Source organism: Bos indicus x Bos taurus, chromosome 16 (genome assembly GCF_003369695.1).
Source record: "Bos indicus x Bos taurus breed Angus x Brahman F1 hybrid chromosome 16, Bos_hybrid_MaternalHap_v2.0, whole genome shotgun sequence".
In the NCBI taxonomy this organism is placed as follows: Eukaryota; Metazoa; Chordata; class Mammalia; order Artiodactyla; family Bovidae; genus Bos; species Bos indicus x Bos taurus.
The window spans coordinates 64,056,186-64,078,762 of record NC_040091.1 but is presented as its reverse complement, the minus strand read 5'-3'; the positions used below and the strand labels follow the sequence as shown (position 1 = coordinate 64,078,762).

At 43.2% G+C, this 22,577-nt stretch overlaps 1 protein-coding gene and 1 non-coding gene across 4 annotated transcripts in view; one reads left to right on the top strand and one right to left on the bottom strand.

Moving 5' to 3' along the window:
* The window catches only part of RGL1 (ral guanine nucleotide dissociation stimulator like 1), a 277,599-nt gene that overhangs the window by 157,787 nt on the left and 97,235 nt on the right, over window positions 1–22,577 (bottom strand). For 2 of the 3 annotated variants that reach the window (XM_027565549.1, XM_027565551.1), the window contains exon 2: window positions 9,275–9,438. In XM_027565549.1, coding sequence (XP_027421350.1) covers window positions 9,275–9,406 — 132 coding nt within the window. In that variant the 5' untranslated portion in view covers window positions 9,407–9,438. Of the gene's footprint in view, window positions 1–9,274; window positions 9,439–22,577 lie in introns of those variants that run through there. The other variant, XM_027565553.1, reaches the window with a different exon arrangement.
* Window positions 3,387–3,459, top strand: TRNAE-CUC. Its single transcript has one exon. It is a non-coding gene; the product is annotated as a tRNA-Glu (tRNA).

Below are 22,577 nucleotides of genomic sequence, written 5' to 3'. Positions count from 1 at the left end.
AATGGGGACCCCACCAACAGTGTCAGGCAGGGGTCTTGATGTTTGGAGGACAAACTCTCCTCCAGAGTCGCAACACTTTTACAGATCCTCATGATCTGACTCGTGCCCTCCTTTCAAGCCTCATCACCCCCATCACTTTCTGTCTTGAATCCTATCTTCCACCCACACTGAACTACTCTTCATTCCCCTATCCCCCACCCTCTATGCCTTTTACATGCTTTTCCCTCTGCACCTGCAAAGGACTTCCTTCCCCACCCCCAAAATGAAATGGTCCACCTCATCCAATTTCCACGTCTCATGTGTATAAAATCACTTACTCCTACACATCATTTATTACTCTTAGCTTCTCCACACCTCCCAAATTTAGCTAAAATATGCCTCACGTGTACTGCTTTACAAGCTTGTGTTTTAATTGTTTTGATCACATCTATGGTGCTTTTGTGAGAAAAAAAAAAGTCTATATTCCCCACTAGACTGTAAGCTCCATGAGGCAGGGGTTATATCAGTCCTATACATGGCAGTTACTCAACAAATATCTATTGAGTAAATGACTCAATTCACTATTTTATATTTAATAAGATAGGAATGGATTTATTTTAGATGTTTTCTTTTTTTAAGATAGCTGTCATTTTATTCAACCTTTTTGTTTTGACACTTTCAATTTTTAGAATTGTAAAAGATGCCAAGAGATACAAATATACAATCATGTTCATATTACTGCCATCTGGAATTGACAAATGTTAACAGTTTTATATATTCCAGTCTATTCAAGACTGCTTTCAAAGGGCCAAAACTCCAATGATTTTGTTATCAATCCTGAGTTAACTAGAGAGAGAGAAACAGAAACAATATTATTAAGCACTTATGTGCCAGTCACTGCCCTAGGTTTATATACATTGCATATTCAACCATCCTAAGTGAATATTATTATCCACACTTTATGGATGAAGACACTAAGACTTAGAAGATTAACTACTGACTAAGATAATACACCCAGTAAATGTTACTACCATGTTCCAACCAAGTTCTAACTAAATCCAAAATCCTTGGGGCTTTGTCCTTTATTGTCTAGATCCTCAAGTCCTGTCTATACCTGGAAGGCATTTGCACTTTTTGACCCAGGGAATGTATTTTCACATATGTTATTCATCCAATTCATTAAAAAAAATGTCAATTAAGTGTCTACTATGGATTGTGTACTGTTATCTCATAAACTAGCAGAAAATTAAGTTAACCAGGCCACTGCTTTCACAAGAATTTTGGGTAATTCAGCTATGAATAAATTAAGTGGTGATATAATGCCAAGGAAGTTTCTCCACTGCAAAAGAAACATGCAACCATCTAGGCAAAGAGAAAATAGCATTAAAAGGCTGAACAGACTACCTTCCTGTCCCTGCCAAAGGTTAAGGATGACACATGACAAGCTATGCTCACATTAGACGGCCCCTGGAAATTTACCTTGGTCCTACAAGGACTGGAATGTTGCGGTTGTGGTGGGGAAAATCTTTGCAAGGTGACTAGATATTTAAGGGTCATATTTAAAAATCGCTGACCGCTTTGCTGTACCTGAAAGTAACACAACACTGCAAATCAACTATCCACCAATAAAAACTTTAAAAAATAATAAAATAAAAATTTGCTGTCACTTATGATTTCTACAGTGTCCTATATTTCTGTCTTAACAATTAAAAACATGAAACTTAGGGGTAAATAATTTGACTTAATATATCTTCTTGGCTCTCAGTTCAAATTCTTATGGCTGCTTAACAGTCAGCACGTGTGTGGCCCTGTAGTTCACACGAAAGAAAGTGAAAGTCACTCAGTTGTGTCTGATTGTTTGCAACCCCATGGACTGTAGCCCACCAGGCTTCTCTGTCCACGGGAGTCTCCAGGAAAGAATACTGGAGTGGGTTGCCAACCCCTTCTCCAGGGGATCTTCCTGACCCAGGAATGGAACTTCGGTCTCCTGCATTTCAGGCAGTCTTTACTGTCTGAGCTAGCATAGGGTTCACTTAAGCCCCTGCACATTCTTTCTTGTGGTCCCTGCCTTTCAGAAAATGAATGACCCAGTGTTTCCTGCCCCAAAGGGACAGCCTGTCCCTGTGTGGATACTTTGTATCCAGGGTCTTGCTCCATTTCTTCCAGTAAGTCCAGGGGTGTTTGGCAATCACTGGCTTTGTAACTGTATTGTCAGCAGTTTTGATTTCTCTTAATAAATTATAAAACTTCTGGACTCCCAATCGAAATCTTGGCTCTTTCTTGCTTTCCCATATCTACTATCCTCCATGATTCCTTAAACATAACTTCACCTCCCACTTTGATAGAGCACAATTCCTCCATCACAGTGTTTCAAGTCTTTTTTTGCCATTTTTAGCTTCCTTGATCAACATTTTTACTTTGAAACAATTCAGATTTGTCCTTGCACTGCATCCAACCTACTTAAAATGAATGTTTTGAGTCTGTAAGCACCATATGGCCATAAGGGTAAACAGGAGTGGGTGGAGAGGTTATTTTGCTTACTGAGGACTCTTTTCATCAGGCTACTTGCTTTCATTGTCACTGTACTTTTACTACACACATATGGCGTTGATTTCTCAGAAATCCAGTAAAATCCTAATGGTTCCCATTATTGGCAAGTACAAGCCACAGAGTCAATCACATGGTTCTGGGCCTTGGGTCCATCCTTCCATGACAGCAGAGGAAACACCACTAACTGCCAGAAGTTCTGTCACTTGGGTGCTCTTCTCAGAGTAAGCACCAACAGGTGAGACAGTTGGTTTTCTGTCCGTTCCTTTGTTCATTCATTTATTCATTCAACAAATGTCTCAAGAGTGTAGTGAAATAACTCTGAATAAAACAGACATAGTTTCTCAGATTAGGAGCTCATAGTACACTGGAAAAGAATATAAAATAAATGATTGCCATATAATGTGATAAATGGACATGAAGGAAACACAGAGTACTTTTTAGAAAATTAAGAAAAAAAAATGACAAGGGCATATAACACAGACTATAGAGGTCAAGGGAAACTTCCAGAGTTTGAAGGATGAATAGGAGTTAGCTGGGCAAAGGGGAAGGAAGGGCACCCTAAACAGAGACTAGAACGTCATGTGCAAAGGCACTGGGGCCACCAATATCCCCTTATCAGAGTCCAAGTTTTTAAAGCATGCTAACCCTTTCCTTGGAGAAGGGAATGGCAGCCCACTCCAGTATTCTTGCCTGGAGAACCCCATGGTCAGAGGAGCCTGGCGGTCTACAGTCCATGGGGTCACACAGAGTCAGACGTGATTTGGTGATTAAACAACGACAACCTTTTCCTACCAGCGACCTCCTGTAAATCTCTACCTTTCTGAAATTTTCTCCATCTATAAAGGTTCCAGGGGGGTTCCCTGGTGGTCCAGTGGTTAGGATTCTGCACTCTCACTGCAGAGGGCCCAGGTTCAACCCCTGCTTGGGGTTGAACTAAGATCCCACAATCCAGGCAGTGCAGCCCAACCCCCCCCCACGCCCCACCCCCCCAAAAAAAAAGATTACAAAAGATTATAATGTGTCTTGAGATTCCTAGACAAGGGTTTCTCACCAAGTAAAGCAGGTAAATTTCTCAAATGTGGGGTCACAGGAGAAGAATTTATAGTAAAAGTTTTCCACTATTTCCTCTCCTGGGCCCCTGAAAGAGGACAGGCCTTTGGACTAGCTACTCAGTGCTGTGCGAAGCAGTACAGCTTCTCCCCAGATAGCCTACATTTGTAATCCAAGGACAAATTTAAATAAATACCGTTTCTTCTTCATATTTGTGCCCTCGAAGGGGAGATAAGCCTAAAGGACAGAAGACAATTCTTTCCCTTTCATGCGCACTGTTTCAGTTTGTGAGCTCCTCTCCCCCAACCCCCTGCCTCTTTATTACTTCATGCCAAGCTTGTCCTGGCAATAATGGAGTTTTCAAGCGAATAAAAAAAGACCCTGAGGTTTACAGTGAGCACATTTTGGAAAACAACGAGCTGAAATAGAACTGCTTCGCACACTTTTTCTTGGGATCTTAGACTCACATGAACACAAGCCCCATGAAGGAATGGTTTCCAAGCCCTCAAGAAACTGGTCTTTTTCTTTCTTCCTCCTTCCCTCCCTCTTTTTTTTCCTCCCTCCCTCCCTTCCTAAATTCACCTGGAGTTTTCTTTACTCTCTGTAGTAAAGTACAAAGAAATGTTCACATCTAACATGGCGAAGGCAGGGTTTGTTCTAGGACTGGGAGCCAAAGGCCTGTGGAGGCTCAGTCGTGTCAGACTCTGCGACCCCATGGGCTGCAGCCCACCCAGGCTCTTCTGTCCCTGGGATTTCCCAGGCAAGAACACTGCAATGGGTTGCCATTTCCTCCTCCAAGGGATCTTCGTGACCCAGGGATTGAACCTGCATCTCCTGCCTTAGCAGGCGGATTCTTTACCACTAGCGCCACCTGGAAAGCCCGGAGCCAAAGAGAACAGGCTAAAGTTGCAAATGTCTAACAGAGTTTTACTGGAGAAAGCTCTCTACCTATCACTTTTATCCTCCTAAAAGGCCCTGGCCTTTCCCCCTGCAAATGGTCACCTGACCCAAGTCAGCAGGTAGGATAACAGAAGGTTGAGAACCCAGCCCGCCCACACCTTTCCAGGAAGACGTCCCTGAGGAGCACACTGCCAAATCCCGTCGCCCCTCCCACACTCTCGGGGCTGAGAAGGAGGAGCTGAGTGGGTCTGAAATACCCTTATCTGGACGCTGCCCAGAATCATTTGCATATATCAACACAGTGCTGTTTAGTTGAGGTTGATTATTTTCCTCCTGGGAAAATCACCCACAGGAACCTCAGTGGGGGCAGTCTCATTGGAGTCAGGCTGTGTCTACCAGGCTGTGTCTACCAGTTCAAATCCCCTAGTTGTTTAAAAAAAACACTGAAGGAATCCTGGAGTATGGGCCTTCCAGAACGTGGGGGCAATCCTGAATTCAGATGGCAGACGTCAAAAAGCAACTGCTGTAAAACTGGCAGGCTGATAGGGTGTGACATTTTATACTCCTCTGTCCTTCACTGATTCATTCAATAATAAGAAAAGTCTACATCTATTGCTCATTATGTACGAGGCACTGTTCTAAGCGCTTTGCATGCACCTTGCTCTGGCAACAAGAGCCAAGGGTTAAAAATAAGAAGATACAAGGTGGGAAGATTGGAGCTGAAGAGACTTCCCCAGTGGTAGGTCTGTGTTCCGTGGTGATAGCAGACTGTTTGGTGAACAGCATCTCAAGGGCGGAGGGAAACTTTGAGGTGATTCTGGTGGGCTTACTGTCCAAGGACACAACAACAATTCAGGGAATGGGTGAAAATACCCAGGTTCCAAACAATCAGACTGTTTACACAGTTGGGCCCCTATCAATGGCTTGGAATAAGTGGAGCAGAATTCAGTTATGCAGGGAAAAAGAGAGCTAGGACAAACTTAGCAGAGGTTTAAGGGAATTTAACGGAATTTAACGGAATGGAGTTAAGGGCAGGGTGCAGTCTCCATGAGATGTTGTGATACTATGTGGGAAAACTGAGATGGAAACCCAGCCACACACACTGGGAAAAACATTTCGAGGAATAAAAGAAAGTTATGACTCGATGGGCACGTTGCTGTTTATTCCCATGAGACACTGCCGAGCCAGGCAGAGAGCAAGCCTGGAACCATTTATTACACTGAAGATGCCGACCTGACCAGAATGAGATGAAGTCTGGGAAGGGAAACCAAATGTAGAATCAGGGTGATGTACATAATTTTGGTAGACAGTTTCATGAGAAGATAAGGGTATAAATGAAGAGACACAAGCTTGAGTTTGAATCTTACTCTGCCACTTACCAGTTATGTATCTTTGAGCATGTGCCCTAACTTCTAATCTTCAAAATCCTTACGCAAAATATTCCTATGGGACTTCCCTGGTCCAGGGGTAAAGAATCCACCCGCCAGTGCAGGGGACACGGGTTCAATCCCGGGTCCGGGAAGATTCCATATGCCTCAGGGCAACTAAGCCCGTGCTCAGCAACGAGAGAAGCCACCACAGTGAGAAGCCCATACATACATGACAGTGGACCCTGCTCACCGCAACCAGAGAAAGCCCAGGCACAGCAAGGAGACCCAGTGCAGCCAAAAAGAAAAGAATAATAAGTAAGTAAGCTCCTAGTTAAAAATATCCCTATGGATGTGACAACTGAATATACTGCGGAATATAAAAGTGCCAAGGACAGTTCTGACACAGAGTAGGTGCTTCATAAATGATACTTTCTCTCCCTCCCTTATAGACTCCAGTTGAATATTATTAATATTTGGTTTTAATATTCCATTTCTCACTACTGATGATAATGTCTACCCTGTTGATCTCAGTAAAAATATTTCAAAGCATGTTTATATGTTAATAAGTTCCCAGGCAGGACACGTCTATCCCTTTGCCTCATATTAAAGTTTGCGGCAGAGAGAAAAAGAAAGTCATTCAGAATCACAAAGAAGAAGCCTAGCACTATCTTTGAACCACATTCTTTAAGGTCAGCAAAGAGCTGGCTCTTCAGAGAGGAATAAAATGCACACCCACTGCTTGTCCAAATAGTCATCCAGTTTCTCTCTCTCTCTCTTTTTTTTTTTAATTCTCTCTCTTCCTGTCTCTCAGATGAGAATGATTTAATCTCCAAACTATGCATGATGACACATACTATTTCTTCCTCCAAGAATGTGATGTTACAATGTGAGGCCCCATTCCAGAACTGGATTGAGAGGGAGAGGTCATATGTCCAGTCTCCATACAGGCATTCACTAGTTGAATTTCACACAGAGAACATCTCTGTTTCACAGCCACAGAGAATATTGCTTATCTTGGCAGGCTCCTCACAAATGCAAGACACTGAGCCCAGATAAGCAGTGCGTGATGAATGAGTCAGTGCAATTGCAATCAGTAAAGACCCAAACAAACAAACAAAACCCCACCACTGACCACGACCCAACGGCCAATGAAATAAATCACCTTTGTACCAGAGATGGCAGTATTTTGGTTGCTGTTAACCTTTATAGAAACAACATGTTACTATGAAATCATGATCACATGGTCACATAATTGCTATGAAAATGATTCATCAATCAACCATCAGGTATTTATTTCAACTGTGTACAGCAGTATGTGAGTGCTTTAGGGTTTCTAAGTGAAGTCTAATTAAAACTAATGGACATGGTCTATAAGACAGACAGCCTAGCTTGAAAGAGAGAATCACCATCATGAAAAAACAATACCCTCAAATAATTCCCAGTTGAGCACTGACTAGCCAAGTGTATACAGAGAAGAAGGAGATCAAAGTGCCCGAAAAAGGTTTTGAAGTGTTCCAGGCCATCCTTCACATGTCTGACAGAGCAAGATTTCTAGAAAACAAATCTGTGTCACTACCCCTGCCTAAAACCCTTTACTGACTGCCCAAGGCCCACAAGACAATTCCTGAATTTCTGAGTGAAGCGTATAAGTCTTTTCATTATTTGGTGCTTCTCAGCTTCATCTCTTGCCATTTCTCTTCTGCTGCAGACGCTCCCAACTGTAGGACGTTCTATTAATAATACTGCCCTTTACACAATTTTCCCTCTTCTGGGAATATTTGCTCAGATTCCTCTTCTAAAATCCCTTCTGTTGGGTTAACTTCTACTTTTCCTTTAAGAATGAACTCAAGCCTTACTTCTTCGCCAAGAAGTTTTCTTTCCCTGACACCCACACTTCCATGAGCATACTCACACCCATGCGGGACTAATGTTCCCTGCTGTAGGCTCTGAAAATGCCTAGGGACGTATTTATTACATACAACACTCATCACACTGCATTGCAATTATTGATTGATTTAATGCCGTTCGCCCACCTAGTTCCCATTCTTTAGTATCAACTTTGCGTGCATGCTCAGTCACTCAGTCGTGTCCAACTCTTTGCGACCCATGGACCATAGACTGCCAGGCTCCTCTGTCCATGGAATTATCCAGGCAAGAATACTGGAGTGGGTTGCCATGCCCTCCTCCAGGGGATCTTCTCGACCCAGGGATCGAACCCAAGTCCCTTGTGTCTCCTGCAGTGGCAGCCAAGTTCTTTACCACTAGTGCCACCTGGGAAGCCCTGAAATATGCATAAGGATGATAAACTCCAAATTTAGGATAGTGATTACCTTTGGGGAAGGAGGAAAGCAAATAGAATTGGGTGCCAGGGCCAGGACTAGGGTGAATAAGCAAGGCACCTAGCATGCAAAATACAAGGACAGATTAACTTCCAAGTTTGTGCAAGTGCAGGACATAAACGTGAGAGTGGGCACCTCCTTAAATTCTGTGCCCTCAGCACCTCCCTTTCTGATCCTAGTCTTGAGCCTATTAAGTGACACACACAGAGACTTCAAACAGCTTTCTGCAGAGTTTTACTGCTTTAAAAAACAAAAAACTAAACTCTGTTGTGCTAGTATTCCTATAGAAAGAATTTATAGTTTCTTCGTCTGGATCTCACATATTTAAGACTATAGCTATTTTACTACTTTCTTGGATTGGGATCATGACGACATGCAGATATTAGAGATTTGGACACCCAACACAAGTGCTCTGAGGCCTTGGTATAATGACCGCTCGTGAAAGATTATTTTCCTTTTAACAGAATAACCAACAGAAACACATGTGACCAAGTTTGGAAGTGAGGCCCCCTCTCCCATTGTTTTGCATTTTGAGCAAAGAAATGTGAGAATGAGAGAGGGGTTATACCAGGGGTAGGGCTCTGACTAGTTCCTGCTGACTTGGTTCTTGTCCTATTTCCAAACATAGTTCTCCAAATTCCCATCGGTTCTGCGAACCTCCCAATATCCTCCAATAATTTGCCAGTTTCTTTAAATTAGAGTCAATTCCTATTGCTTGCAACCAACTAATACTTAATCTCACGCTGTCAAAGAATGAATTTATATAATTCCACATGTGTTAGTCAATCCTGAGGAATCAATTTTCTCACCACAATTTGATTTCCCATGTATGTTTGGTAGGAGTCTACAAAGACAAATGCCTACTTGCATGTTTTAAGTCCTATCTGTCAGGGCTACCTCCCTTGGCTGAATGAATCGCTGTGGAGTTATTAATGTCCAAGGAACATAGGCCTGACTTCTTATTCTCTAGCTGTGGTTGTGCCTATGGCCCCTGAATAAAAAATTGCCAAGCTGCACTAAGAATGAGCATCTCAAATCTAAGAAAACCCATCATTGCACCAACTGTGTCGCTTAGCGTTGTCTCACCTCCTCTGTCTTTAAAACTTCCCATATCCGAGCATGATCTTCCACCAGCCAGTGTCCTGTGCTTTCTACCTTGGTGGAAAGTTTGAGTTTAGACACCACATATGCAGGCTCTCCCAAGGGCTTCTCCTCCATCTTGAAAGAGCCGGGCAGGAGGCATTACGGATCTGTGTGGAAGAATAAAGTGGGATCCAGGTTAAAACATTACATAACAATGAGATGGCAGAGCAAATTATCATGCCTGATTCGAGGATAGTGATACCATCAAAAATAGTATCATAATAGACACTAAATTTTATGGACACTTTTTATAGTTATTCATGATTGGCATTTTAATGCAGGCTTCTGGAGAAAGGGATGCATTTTGATAATGGACAAAGTGATAAAATTTTAAAGCAAAGTAAAAAGCATCCTTCACCTGTTCTATCTGCTTGTCACTTTGCTCTGGTCCCTCAGTAGAAGACATGAAAATGGGTGGATGTAAGACACACCTGGGCTTCCCAGGTGGCTCAGTATCCACCTGCCAATGCAGGAGATAAGAGAGGAGGGTTCTAGCCCTGGGTCGGGAAGATCCCCTGAAAGAGGAAATGACAACCTACTTCAGTAATCTTGCCTGGAGAATCCCATGGACAAGGGGTCTGGTGGGCTACAGTCTATGGGGTCGCAAAGAGTCAAACTGAGCACTCAAAACAAGCCTGAAAGATGTTTTCGCATTTCCATGCCATGCGGGGCATGTGGGAAAAGCATTGGCTCTGGGGTCAGGAGTTTTACTCTTTAAACATCTATTAAATACTTGTTTGTTCGAGTCTCCATGTGAGGCAGACACAAATAATTCCGCAGTTTGGTTCTTAACCTTAAGAAGTTTGCTGTCTCCGGACAGAAAGGGTTGTAAACAAGTAATCACCACACAGTGTCTTACAGCACCGTGTGTGAAATGCCACAGTAATCATGCTTCTAAACTGCAGCAGAAGCAAAGAGGAAGGTTCTCTTTTCACATTTATTAGCTGTGTTAACTTCTTGAGCCTCAGTTTCATCAGCAGTCACTCTAGAGACAATATTTAAACATTGACACCAATTCTATAAAGTCTATTTCCTTGACAGCTTTCCACCTGCCACTGGTTTGTTCAGAATCACATTATACCTGCCCAGCACCACAATGCCCTAAGAAATCTCCTTGCCTTTATTCACATTCCCGAGCCCATCCTTCTGAGAGTAATTGTTCTAAAAAGCAAGTCTGATAATGATGTTCCACCTACCAAAATCTTTTCCCAGAGATTAAAGTCCAAATTCTATAACACAGCATCCAAGACTTCTCTACCTTCTTCCTCCTACCATGCCCAGCAGCCTCCTCAACCACACTGTCTCTGTTGTTTAAACTGCTTAAAGGGACTTTCCTGGTGGCTCAGTGGTAAATAACCTGCTTTGCAATGCAGGGGACACAAGTTCGATCCTTGGTCCTGGAAGATTCCACATGCCACAGAGCAACTAAGGCCATGTGCCGCAACTGCTGAGCCTGTGGGTCACAATCAGGAAGATTCCATGTGAGACAATGAAGATCCTGCATGCTGCAACTAAGGCACAGCCAAGGAAATAAAGAGGTTGCAGGTGTCTGACTCTTTTACAACCGAAAAAGTTGACTTAAAGCTCAACATTCAGAAAACGAGGATCATGGCATCTGGTCCCATCACTTGATGGGGAAACAGTGGAAATGTGTCAGACTTTATTTTGGGGGGCTCCAAAATCACTGCAAATGGTGACTGCAGCCATGAAATTAAAAGACACTTGCTCCTTGGAAGAAAAGTTATGACCAACCTAGATAGCATATTCAAAAGCAGAGACATTACGTTGCCAACAAAGGTCCATCTAGTCAAGGCTATGGTTTTTCCAGTGGTCATGTATGGATGTGAGAGTTGGACTGTGAAGAAGGCTAAGTGCCAAAGAATTGATGCTTTTGAACTGTGGTGTTGGAGAAGACTCTTGAGAGTCCCTTGGACTGCAAGGAGATCTAACCAGTCCATTCTAAAGGAGATCAGTCCTGGGTGTTCTTTGGAAGAAATGATGCTAAAGCTGAAACTCCAGTACTTTGGCCACCTCCTGCGAAGAGATGACTCATTGGAAAAGACTCTGATGCTGGGAGGGATTGGGGGCAGGAGGAGAAGGGGACGACAGAGGATGAGATGGCTGGATGGCATCACCGACTTGATGGATGTGAGTTTGAGTGAACTCCGGGAGATGGTGATGGACAGGGAGGCCTGGTGTGCTGCGATTCATGGGGTCGCAAAGAGTCGGACACGACTGAGCGACTAAACTGAACTGGACTGTAGCCCGCCAACCGCCTCTGTTTATGGAATTCTCCAAGCAGGAATACTGGTGTCAGTTGCCATTCTACTCCAGGGGAGCTTCCTGATCCAGGGACCAAACCCATGTCTTCTGCATTGGCAGGCGGATTCTTAACCACTGAGCCACCTGAGAAGCCCTGAATAAAGTGCTTATGGATCTCAAAAACATCCCGGATCTTTCAGCCTTTGTTTGTGTCACCTCCCCTCCACCCACTATGCCAAGAGAATAAAGACCCTTCCTCCTTTGTATCTCTCTGTATATGCTCTGGACAGAATCCTACCATGTCACTTACAGCACTTTAAATTATTTGCTTTCAATTCTATTTCTACCTTTTGGTCTTTTAAGCATCTAAACACTAGAGATGACGTCATGTACAGAGTAAGTACTAAATCTATGTTTGATGGATTTATTAATTCAGTAAATCATGAGAATCCAGTAAAATTAAGGCAGCAGATCTAATATATTCAACTAACAGATTACGAGTCAAGTCACCTCTTTAACTTCTGTTGACTTAGTGGGCTGTAAGCTCTTCATAAGAAAGAGTTAAATCTAACATTCATCCTGCACCCCTAGGCAGCAACTCTGCAAGCAGCAATTGCTCATTAGCTACCACAGAGTCATTTTCTCGGAAATGTCTTCAAGGAATTGAGCATGCCTGCAAAAAGCAGGTCTTAAGCTCACATAACCTACTGCCCAAATAAAAGCAAATGAAAAATAGTACTGATGAAGCTATTTGCAGGGAAGGAACGGAGACACAGATGAGAACGAACCTGTGGACACAGTGGGGGAAGGAGAGAGTGGGACGAATCGAGAGAACAGCATTGACACACGATCACGTGTGAACTAGCTGGCTAGCAGGAAGCTCCTCTGCAGCACAAGGAGCCCAGCCTGTGCCCTGCCAGGACCTAGAAAGGTGGGATGGCAGAGACGAGGGAGGCTGAAGGGGCAGGGGAGACATATATATAATTATGACTGATTCATAAATCAGCAGAAACCCACACAACATTGTAAAGCAATTATCCTCCAGTCAAAAACTGAATTTAAAATAAAAGCAAATGGAAATGGCATTGATAAGCTGGGCAGGGGTGATAGGTCGGAAGGTTCGAGAGAAGGGTCTTCTACAGCCAAGTTACTTTTCTGCCTCACATGCTCCATCTGTAAGCCATGGAGAGCAAGCAATATTCTGGCAGAGAGCAGTGATGAGGAACACTTAACCAAAACCATCGTGCAGTAATTAGAAGCATGCAGCACTCGATACACTCCCAATAGGAACCAGGAAACAGAACCTTGACAATTAACAAGCAAATTTCTTCTGAATGGACATAAATGATGCTGACACATACCTGCAAGGGAATAAACAAAGAAGATTCATGTGGGGTTTCAGTTCCCAAAAAAGGAAATTAAAATAAACAGGCAAAATGGAAACAGGCCAAATTAGTAGGGAAGGAAATTCCATTGTTGTTATTGGAGATAATACTGTAAACAACAAATAATAAATCAGAACAAAGTGGAAAAACTACATCAGATGGTTTTGTGGCTGTACCATTTGTATATCATGGAAAGGTACCTGGATAAGCTAGACAGACTGCAGGATCTCAGGGGGCACAATGGAACATCTGGAGATGTAACATAGCCCAGTGACCCCAAGGCTCTCACCCTACTGTCTGCCCACAGCTGTTTTCTCATCCCCACAGTGTGGGTGAAAGTTGGCAAGTTTTCCGTATGGGAGACTGAACTGACTATTGCATACTGACTTCCTACAGACTGTCCCTTACCCTGTTTGGGAAGAAGTTGCAATTCTGAGTTTTAAACCATTCCAAGGTACTTGGGAACTGAGGATGGGTGCAGAGAAGCAGCCAGCTCTTATGAGGCTCTCCAAGCACTCTGAGATCCTCCACCCTCTCTGAGACGTGAGGTCTTTCCACCATGCTCAGTATATTTCCTCGCTCACACACACAAAACGACCATATGAATAACACAGATTGGCACTCTCATTGCCTCCCAGTCACTGTGCTAGGCATTTTTCAAATTACAGTATGTCCCCTACATACAAATCTTCAAGCTGTGAACTTGCAAAGATGCAAACCTGCATTCACATGTCCAATTGTCATGTGCGTGCATCCTCTGCAGGCATCTGTGCTTTTGTGTACTTTCCTGTACAAAGAATGTACTTTATAGAGAACAGTAGTACAGTAACTTTATTTTCAAGTCCAGAATGTCCAGAAGCAAGTGTAAAAGCCGTGGTGCTGTAGCTGGTACTGTCTATACTTTTCAAGGTACCATACTATAAGATTAAAAATGTTTTCTTTACTTTTTGTGCTTGCTTTTTACATATTATTTGTGTGAAATGTATTATAAACCTATTACAGTACAATACTATATAGCTAATGTGTTAAATGTGTTAGTTGGTTACCTAGGCTAATCTTGTTGGACTTATAAACAAATTGAACTTAACGAATGCATTCTCAGAACAGAACTCGTTCACATGTTGGGGACTTACTGTATCTCAAATCCACACAGTAATGCCTCAGGGTAAACATCACCATTTCACAGCAATGAAACATTTGACTCAGAGAGATTAAGTCACTGCTAGAAAGTTGTTCACGCACTCTCTCCTAGGTCAGTTCAGAAGGGCTTCAGCCCCCAGCCCCTACCCTTCACTGGTGGAATGAGACCTCATGCCCCTTCCCCGTGGACTAGAGTTGAAGTGTCACTGTCTTAGGCAATTGTTACAACAGTGTTCCTTGAGAGGTGGTCACATCTGATGAATCATGGCTAACAGTGGAATAGATAGAGGGAGGGGAACTATGAATAAATAGACCATTCTGTCCCCTTTTTAAAGAAGGCAATGGCAACCCACTCCAGTACTCTTGCCTGGAAAATCCCATGAGCAGAGGAGCCTTGTGGGCTACAGTCCATGGGGTCGCTAAGAGTTGGACACGACTGAGCAACTTCACTTTCAAGTTTCACTTTCATGCATTGGAGAAGGAAATGGCAAACCAGTCCAGTGTTCTTGCCTGGAGAATCCCAGGGACAGGGGAGCCTGTTGGGCTGCTGTCTATGGGGTTGCACAGAGTCCAACACGACTGAAGCGACTTAGCAGCAGCAGCAGCAGCAGCAGTCCCCTTTTTACTCCCATCTTAACTTCTGACTAGGGCAGGCTTTATAGGTATGACCTATACAGTCACACACAGCCTTTGCTCAGAACGACTCTAAGCTTGGTTGAATGCTCTGCTGCTGTTGTTCTGTCACTGAGCTGTGTCCAACTCTTTGCAGCCCCATGGACTGCAACACACCAGGCTTCCCCATCTGTCCTTCACTATCTCCCAGAGTTTACTCATACTCATGTCCATTGATGTTATCTAACCATCTCATCCTCTGCTGCCCTCTTCTCTTGTCCTCAATTTTTCCTAGCATCAGGGTCTTTTCCAGTTAAGTCGACTCTTCGCATCAGGTGGCCACAGTATTGGGAGCTTTGGTTTCAGCATCAGTCCTTCTAATGAACATTCAGGATTGATTTCCTTTACAATTGACTAGTTTGATCTCCTTGCAGTCCAAGGGACTCTCAAGAATCTTGTCCAGCACCACAGTTGGAAAGCATCAGTTCTCTTCCCAGGTGGCACTAGTGGTAAACAATCTGCCTGCCAATGCGGGAGACACAAGAGACATGGGTTCAGTTCCTGAGTCAAGAAGATCCCTTGGAGTAGGAAATGGCAACCCACTCCAGTATTCTTGCCTGGAGAATCCCATGGACAGAGGAGCTTGGCGGTCTACAGTCCATGGGGTCACAAAGAGTAGGACATGACTGAGCACATAATCTTCCCTTTCAACCATCTTTATGGTCCAACTGTCACATCTGCACATTGACTACTGGGAAAACCATAGCTTTGACTATATGGACCTTTGTCAGCAGAGTGATATGTCTGCTTTTTAACAGGCTATCTAGGTTTGTCATAGCTCTCCATTCAAGGAGCAAACATCTTTTAATCTCATGGCTGCATTTACTGTCCACATGGTTTTGGAGACCAAGAATATAAAATCTTTCACTGCTTCCAATTTCCCCCTTCTATTTGCCATGAAGTGATGGGACCAGATGCCATGATCTTTTTTTTTAAACATTGAGTTTCAAGTAAGTGCTAGGGAACAAGTTTACTGAAATCTATATTTACTTTATTAATCCCTATGCTGGAGATAGTAAATAATGTATGAGATCTCTCTAAATCATTATCTTTTTCCTCCCACCTCTCCTCTTCACATATTTTTGGAAGGACAAAAAGTGTTTAATATTCAGCACCTTACTGGGATGGTGTGGTGTTTCTTGTCTTTACCTATTAGGGCCATGCTTTTCTTCTGCCCCTGCAGATTCCATCATTCATATCAATAATACAGTATTTCTGTTTTACTCCCTTTATACACTTAAACTCTGACTTCTCCCTGAAGAATTTTGATTTGTTAACTCAGCTCAAATTTCTTCTAATCTTGAAAAAGTGTGGCATTTGCCCTGTTCCAGTCTCTTCCACGATCACTTGTCTTTCTTCCATGTCTTTCCTCCTACCTTCTCTCATCCTTATTCCCCTTCCTAAAGAGCTGAGGTCCTGTTCAGATAAGACAAGTTTATCTTTATCTCCCACTATTTACAACTCTTCCACCTAAAAAGTTTATCTGTCAATAAGAGTCTGCTTCTTAGTTTTAATCAGAGATCTAGAATAGAGTCATACAAACAGCACTGAAATTCCAGTCAGGAGATCTGGGTTCAAATCATGCAGCCACAGTAATTCTCTACATGAACCTTGACCAAAAATTTCACTCCTTAGCCTCAGTTTCCTCCTCTTTAAAATAAATAGATAGAGACTTCCCTCGTGGTCCAGTGGTTAAGAATCTGCTTTGCAATGCAGGGGACATGAGTTTGATCCCTGATCAGGAAACTAAGATCCTTAGAAACTAAGATCCTGACCCACGTGCTCTGGAGTCTGCGCGCCACAACTTCTGATGCTACGTGCCACAACTAGAGAGTTCATGCGCAGCAAATGAAAGATCCCGCGTGATGCAACGGAAAACCGAGGCAGCCAAATAAAATAAAAAGAAAGTGAATAGACAGACTACAAGGTTGCTGAGACTGCTTACAGCAAAACTAATATGCATTGAATTGCTTTTCCAGTACAGCTGAGCAATCTACACAAAACAGCGAAAAGTTGTGATTTCTGCGGGTCATTCACATGTTGTCACTATTCCCACATTAGGTATGCATTCGCTATTCAGAAGTCAAAAAGAGCGTGAAGAGCCCCCTGGCATTGACAGATAGAACATCTGAATCTTGACTACTCGGGAACAACCCCAAATTTTCAGTCATGTAGTCAACTGTAAGTTTGCTGAGGCTTTGTAAAGCTGGTGTTTGGGGGTGCTCACCAATGCCTAGCACCCAAATCCAAGGATGGCTTGGTGGTAGATTTTTCTAATCATGATTGCTATTGAGGTATTTACCAATTGGGGGGATACAAGAAAGTATTAACATACAGCCTTCCCAATTGTGGGGGTGCATCACAGTGGTCTCATCAGCCTATGCCATTTGAAAAGAGAGAAAGCAGCAGCTGTCTGGAATCAGGGATTTCTGTGGGGAAATAGAGACTGGGGCACAGACAGACATCAGACGGAAAGGCCTCCAGGAAGCCCTGGCATAGGGAGAGCTCTCTAGGGCTGGGAAAGGGGGCATGTCAAAACATTTCATAGCAATCCTCAAAGTTATTTGTGTTTGAAGTGACAGTGTATGCCCATGTATTAGGAGATAAACAGATCTTCATTATCTCTTCCTTGGAATCTCAACAGCATTCTAGTCTGTATAAGGCAACTCACTTATATTCTGCATATTGCTTTCTTTTGCTTTCCTCAGTTTAATCTCCTGCTGTTGGTCTCCCCTGCTGGACTGCCAGTTCTTTGACAGCAAGACTGGACATAAATTTGTTATGCTGCTTCAACTTGTTTTTAAAAAAAAAGCTCAATCATATTAAAAAAAAAAAAAAGCTCATTTTCTTTTCTTTCCATAAAAAAAAAACTTCACTGGAGTCCAAGATTACACATTAACCATTACGATGTATTTTGGGACAAATGTCAATCATTGGGCAACCATTTCCAAAGGAATTTTAATTATGGACCGTCTCACTGAATACTGGGCAAAGTTGCACAATTGTCTGTGGAGTCAGGAGTGACTTTCTCTGAAAGCAACTGTCTCTTGTTAAATGCAGAAAATTAAAGAAGTGCAAGGCCTTCCTTCTTCATTCAGACTGATATTTTTTTAAAGGCTGGTTCAACTGCATTTCAGATTTTTTTGTACTTTTCCCCCTCTCACTGATAGTATTTGGCAGAAGTTTTTAATAATAATTCAAAAAAAAAGAAAAGAAAGAAAACCCAGACCAAGTTTGTACTACCCTTATGAACTTCCCTTGAGAAATGCTGCTCTTTGCTCAGCAATTCCTGCTCAGCACGGAGAGAAAACACAAGGAAAGCAGCTGGGCTCCCTTCCTGGTCCCCATTCAGCACGGCCAGTCTGGAAACAAATCTGCAAAGACAGACGTGGGGGAGGGAGGGACACCTAGACAGAAGGGAGGTTCAGATCACAAAGAACCCTCCAGCATTCCAAGGGGGAGAGAGAGAGAAATCTAAGGGACTGAATTGTTTATGGCCTGCATTTTTATAACAATAAAAAGCTCAGCCATGATGTCGCCTGAAAGCTGAAAATGAGATAAAACTGTAAGTCACGTGACTGTCCCAGGCTCCATGTTTCACAGTTCTGTGGACTCCAGCTTCAACTGGCTGAATGAGGGCAAAATACAAAAACCATGAAGGGAGCATCACCCAGTTCAACAGTCCCGGGCTAATTTTTATCTTCAAGTTGAAGAAAGTTGAGCTGATTCATGTCAGAGCTATCTTTTAAGTCCTAACAATAACGACAACAGGGCTAACAAGCCCCACCACCACCACCATCACACCGAAGTCAGCATTCACCCTGCCAGGCACTGGGTCTGCACTTTATCACCATCAGCTCATCCTCAGACCAGACTCCGGAGAAGCTCAGATCGTGAGAGATGAAGGAACTAGTCTTGGAGTTTCTCTAAGCCGTCCTGACCCCAGAGCTGTATCCTCACCACTGCACTACGCTGCTCTGTTGGTGTTCAGTCGCTCAGTGGTGTCTGACTCTTGCAATCCGGTGGTCTGCAACCAGCCAGGCTCCTCTGTTCCTGGGATATCCCAGGCAAGAATACTGGAGTGGATTGCCATTTCCTCCTCCAGGGGATCTTCCCGACCTAGGGATCAAACGTGGGTCTCCTGCCTTGGCAAGTGGATTCTTTACCACTAAGCTACCTGGGAACACCAACTACGCTACTGCTGCCCCTTAATAGTCAATGCTCCACTCAGTCCATGGAATCCTCCAGGCCAGAATACTGGAGTGGGGAGCCTTTCCTTCTCCAGGGGATCTTCCCAACCCAGGGATCGAACACAGGCCTCCCATATTGCAGGTGGATTCTTTACCAGCTGAGCCACCAGGGAAGCCCATTTACAAAATAACACCATATAAATGCTGAAAAATCTGAAATCCCAGGAATCGCAGCTCTTGAAAAGATTCAGAACAGAGCTCTCACAGGAGGAATGTTAAATTTTGAAACGTTAGATTCAGGAAAGGAAATCCATGGAGTGTATCAGTTAATGCAAAAAATCATTTAACTTCCAAATAGATTGGCCTTTCCACATCTCAGGTTAAAGAGTGATCTGTTCCCAATATTGTACTTTACCAAAAACAGAAGTCTAATCTATTTAATTACAGTCACTTTCCCTAGACCATAGGATAATGGCAGGTCCCGATGGAGGGAAATCTCTTTCAAGAAAACGCTTCTGGGAGAGGCATGTACAGTGAGTTGGCACTACACCAATACTTATCTTCCTTCTCAATCTCTAAGCAGAAAGGCCACCATGAGTTTTACATGTAACATGTATTCTTAATTACAAGTCTTCTCCCATTAGATCAGATAACCTTGCCCCACTCTGATTAGTTTCACAAAGCAATGATTAAATCCAGTTAGTCCTGCTGAATACCCCAGACACCAATTTGCTAGACTAAGTGCTAGACTTTATATTCAGAGTAGCATCTTCATTTCCATCTAACTATTTTCTTCCTTCCTTGATCTTGTCCCGTGAAATAGAAACAAATGCCCATAATGGGGCTAGGGCCAAATGAACAGGTTCAGTATTCATCCCAATGCTGCAACTGATGCTGAAACTGAAGTGCCAATACTTTGGCCACCTGATGTGAAGAGCTGACTTAATAGAAAAGATGCTGGAAAATATTGAAGGCAGGAGGAGAAGGGGATGACAGAGGATGTGCTGGTTGGATGGCATCACCAACTCAACGGACATGAACTTGAGCAAACTCCAGGAGATGGTGAAGGACAGGGGGGCCTGGCATGCTGCAGTCCATGGGATCGCAAAGAGTCGGACACGACTGAGTGACTGAACAGCAACAACAAATATTCATCCAGCATGGGAGAGGGAAGGACCTGTGTACCCTGTGTTAGGATGACTTCTACCAGTGCCCACGTTTTTTACTTTCTTCTCAGCTTTCTTGGGCCTGCACCTGTGATGCAACATGCCCGACCTATCCTGCACTGGCAGGTGGGCTCTTTGCCACTAGTGCCACCTGGGAAGCCCTCAGAGTCTCTTAGTGAACTTTTTTATAAAGACACTCCAACTTTTTTTATTTCTTCAGTTTTTATTTTTTTTTTTTTTTGCTTTTCATATCAGTTATATAAGGGTGTGTCATAGAGGATGCATCCTGCATTCACATGTATCTTAGATGAGAATTTACCCTCCATAGTCCAAGAAGAATAGAACTCTCACATTATTTTGGAGTGAACCAAAAGATCTCAAGCCTAAATGAGGCCACTGAAAACCAAATTCCACTCTCAAATCTCAAACAGGTTTCCAAGACGTATTGGAAAACTGCTTCGCATAGCAACAGAGTCAGGAATGTTTTCGACTCGGTCTGGAGGGAGGATCTTGCTGGGATATATGAAATAGTTACTGAATTAGAACCTACTTTTTTCTTTAAGATTGCAAAGATTCCTAGCGGGGCCAAGCCTGGATTTCTCATTAGGCCTTCAGAAAGCAGCGGCCGTCCGTCACAGTCTTTCCAAAGGCTGCATCACGTGGCTTGTGTACATCTGCAGGGCTTCTGTGTTTGATCCTAGGTTATATTCTCACTAAGGTGAAGGGTTAGAGTTTTGACAGATGTGGCTGCAGTCTAATTGGCCCATTTTCTCTGCCCCTTTCCCACACACATACAGTTCGTGGTAGCAGAACTCGTGAAATGTCTCAACTTTGATACCAAGAAATGAGGGGTGGAAGGAATGCAGGTTTGAACACTCAGCTAGGTTTCAGTTTTAGTTTTGGAACTCCACCAAGGCATCTGTCTGAGGGGAAGAAGGATTATTTCATACTAGGTCACCATTTCATTCCAACTGGGTTGCAATTGTTTTTTTTTTTAATCTGTCTTTTATTTTTTCCTGCTTCAGCTTTTACAGGACTTTTCACTTTCTCCATTCTTTTCATTGCCACAGCTTGACCTTGGCATTTCCAATAAACCAAAGTGGAGACTGAATGAAAGTCCGACTCAGATTCAGACCTCTTAGTCCAAAGAGCAATTGTGCCAATATTCAATTTAGCATCCCTGACTTCTTAGCTGAGGGAGTCCATGGGCCAAACTGACTTAACTGCACTAGATGGCAAATGTCCAGGGACATGACAGTTAAGTTGCTTAAACCTCACCCCGCAAGATACGATGCACAGGAGGGATGGGGAAGTCCCCGACATTTTAATTATTTAGCCAACTCATTGTGCCAGGTGTGGGTGAGGCAGGGATAAAGATAAATAAGCATGTGTCCTCTAAGCGGCTCCATGCTGAGCGTTCTTAATCTGAACCACTGGGAAGTTCACAATCATTTGAAGAGAAAGAGTTATATTTCAAAACAATAGGTTAAGCGTTAGAAGATAGATACATAGAAGGGCATTACATTGAGAGCTCTGTGAGTCAAGTATGAATCCCCTATTCACTGAATCTCAGAGAAGTGAAGTGAATCACCCAAGGTCAGAAAGCAGAATTTGAAAACAGATCTGTCTGATTGAGAGCAAAGCATCATTTTCCATACTATAATAACCTTTGGTCACGTGATGGGAAGAGCTGAATCACTGGGAAAAGACCCTGAAGCTGAGAAAGATTGAGGGCAGGAGGAGAAGGGGGCGACAGGGTATGAGATGGTTGGATGGCATCACCAACTCAAGGCATATGAGTTTGAACAAACTCCTGGAGACAGTGAAGACCAGGGAAGCCTGGCATGCTGCAGTCCATGTAGTTGCAAAGAGCCGGACACCACTTAGCGACTGAACAACAATGGCCTATGACAATTTTCACAGAATTGTGGCCATGTTAATTGGCTTTGTAACGTTAATGTTCAAAGAGAAACACTAACTCTTTGCACTCAGGTAGAAGACAGGAAGCCAAGAGGGTTATCTGAAATGTGCGCTTCCTTATCTACAAAGCTGAGAGCCTGTTTCTTCCTTCCACCCTTCATGTCCCACTCTGGCAGCTCCCCTCCAATCCCAGGTGCCTGTCACAACGTTCCCAGGCCTGCCCTTCCAGAGCTAAGTAAACAATTATTCCACTCTTTCTAAAAAATGGCAGAAAACAGAAGCCAAACACTGACGTTGTCAGTTCTCTCACTTCTTGGTCACATATGTACATTTTTGCTACAAAAGTATGGTGATCTGTAAGCCTAATTATTTTTTAAGACTTTCTTTACAACGACATATGGACCTTATTAGGGTACTCACTGATTTCTCTCTGCCTCTGCTCAGGAGGGTGATGGGTTTATGATTTATAGCTCAAGTGAATGCAGAGCTCAGGCTCATTGCTCCAATTCGA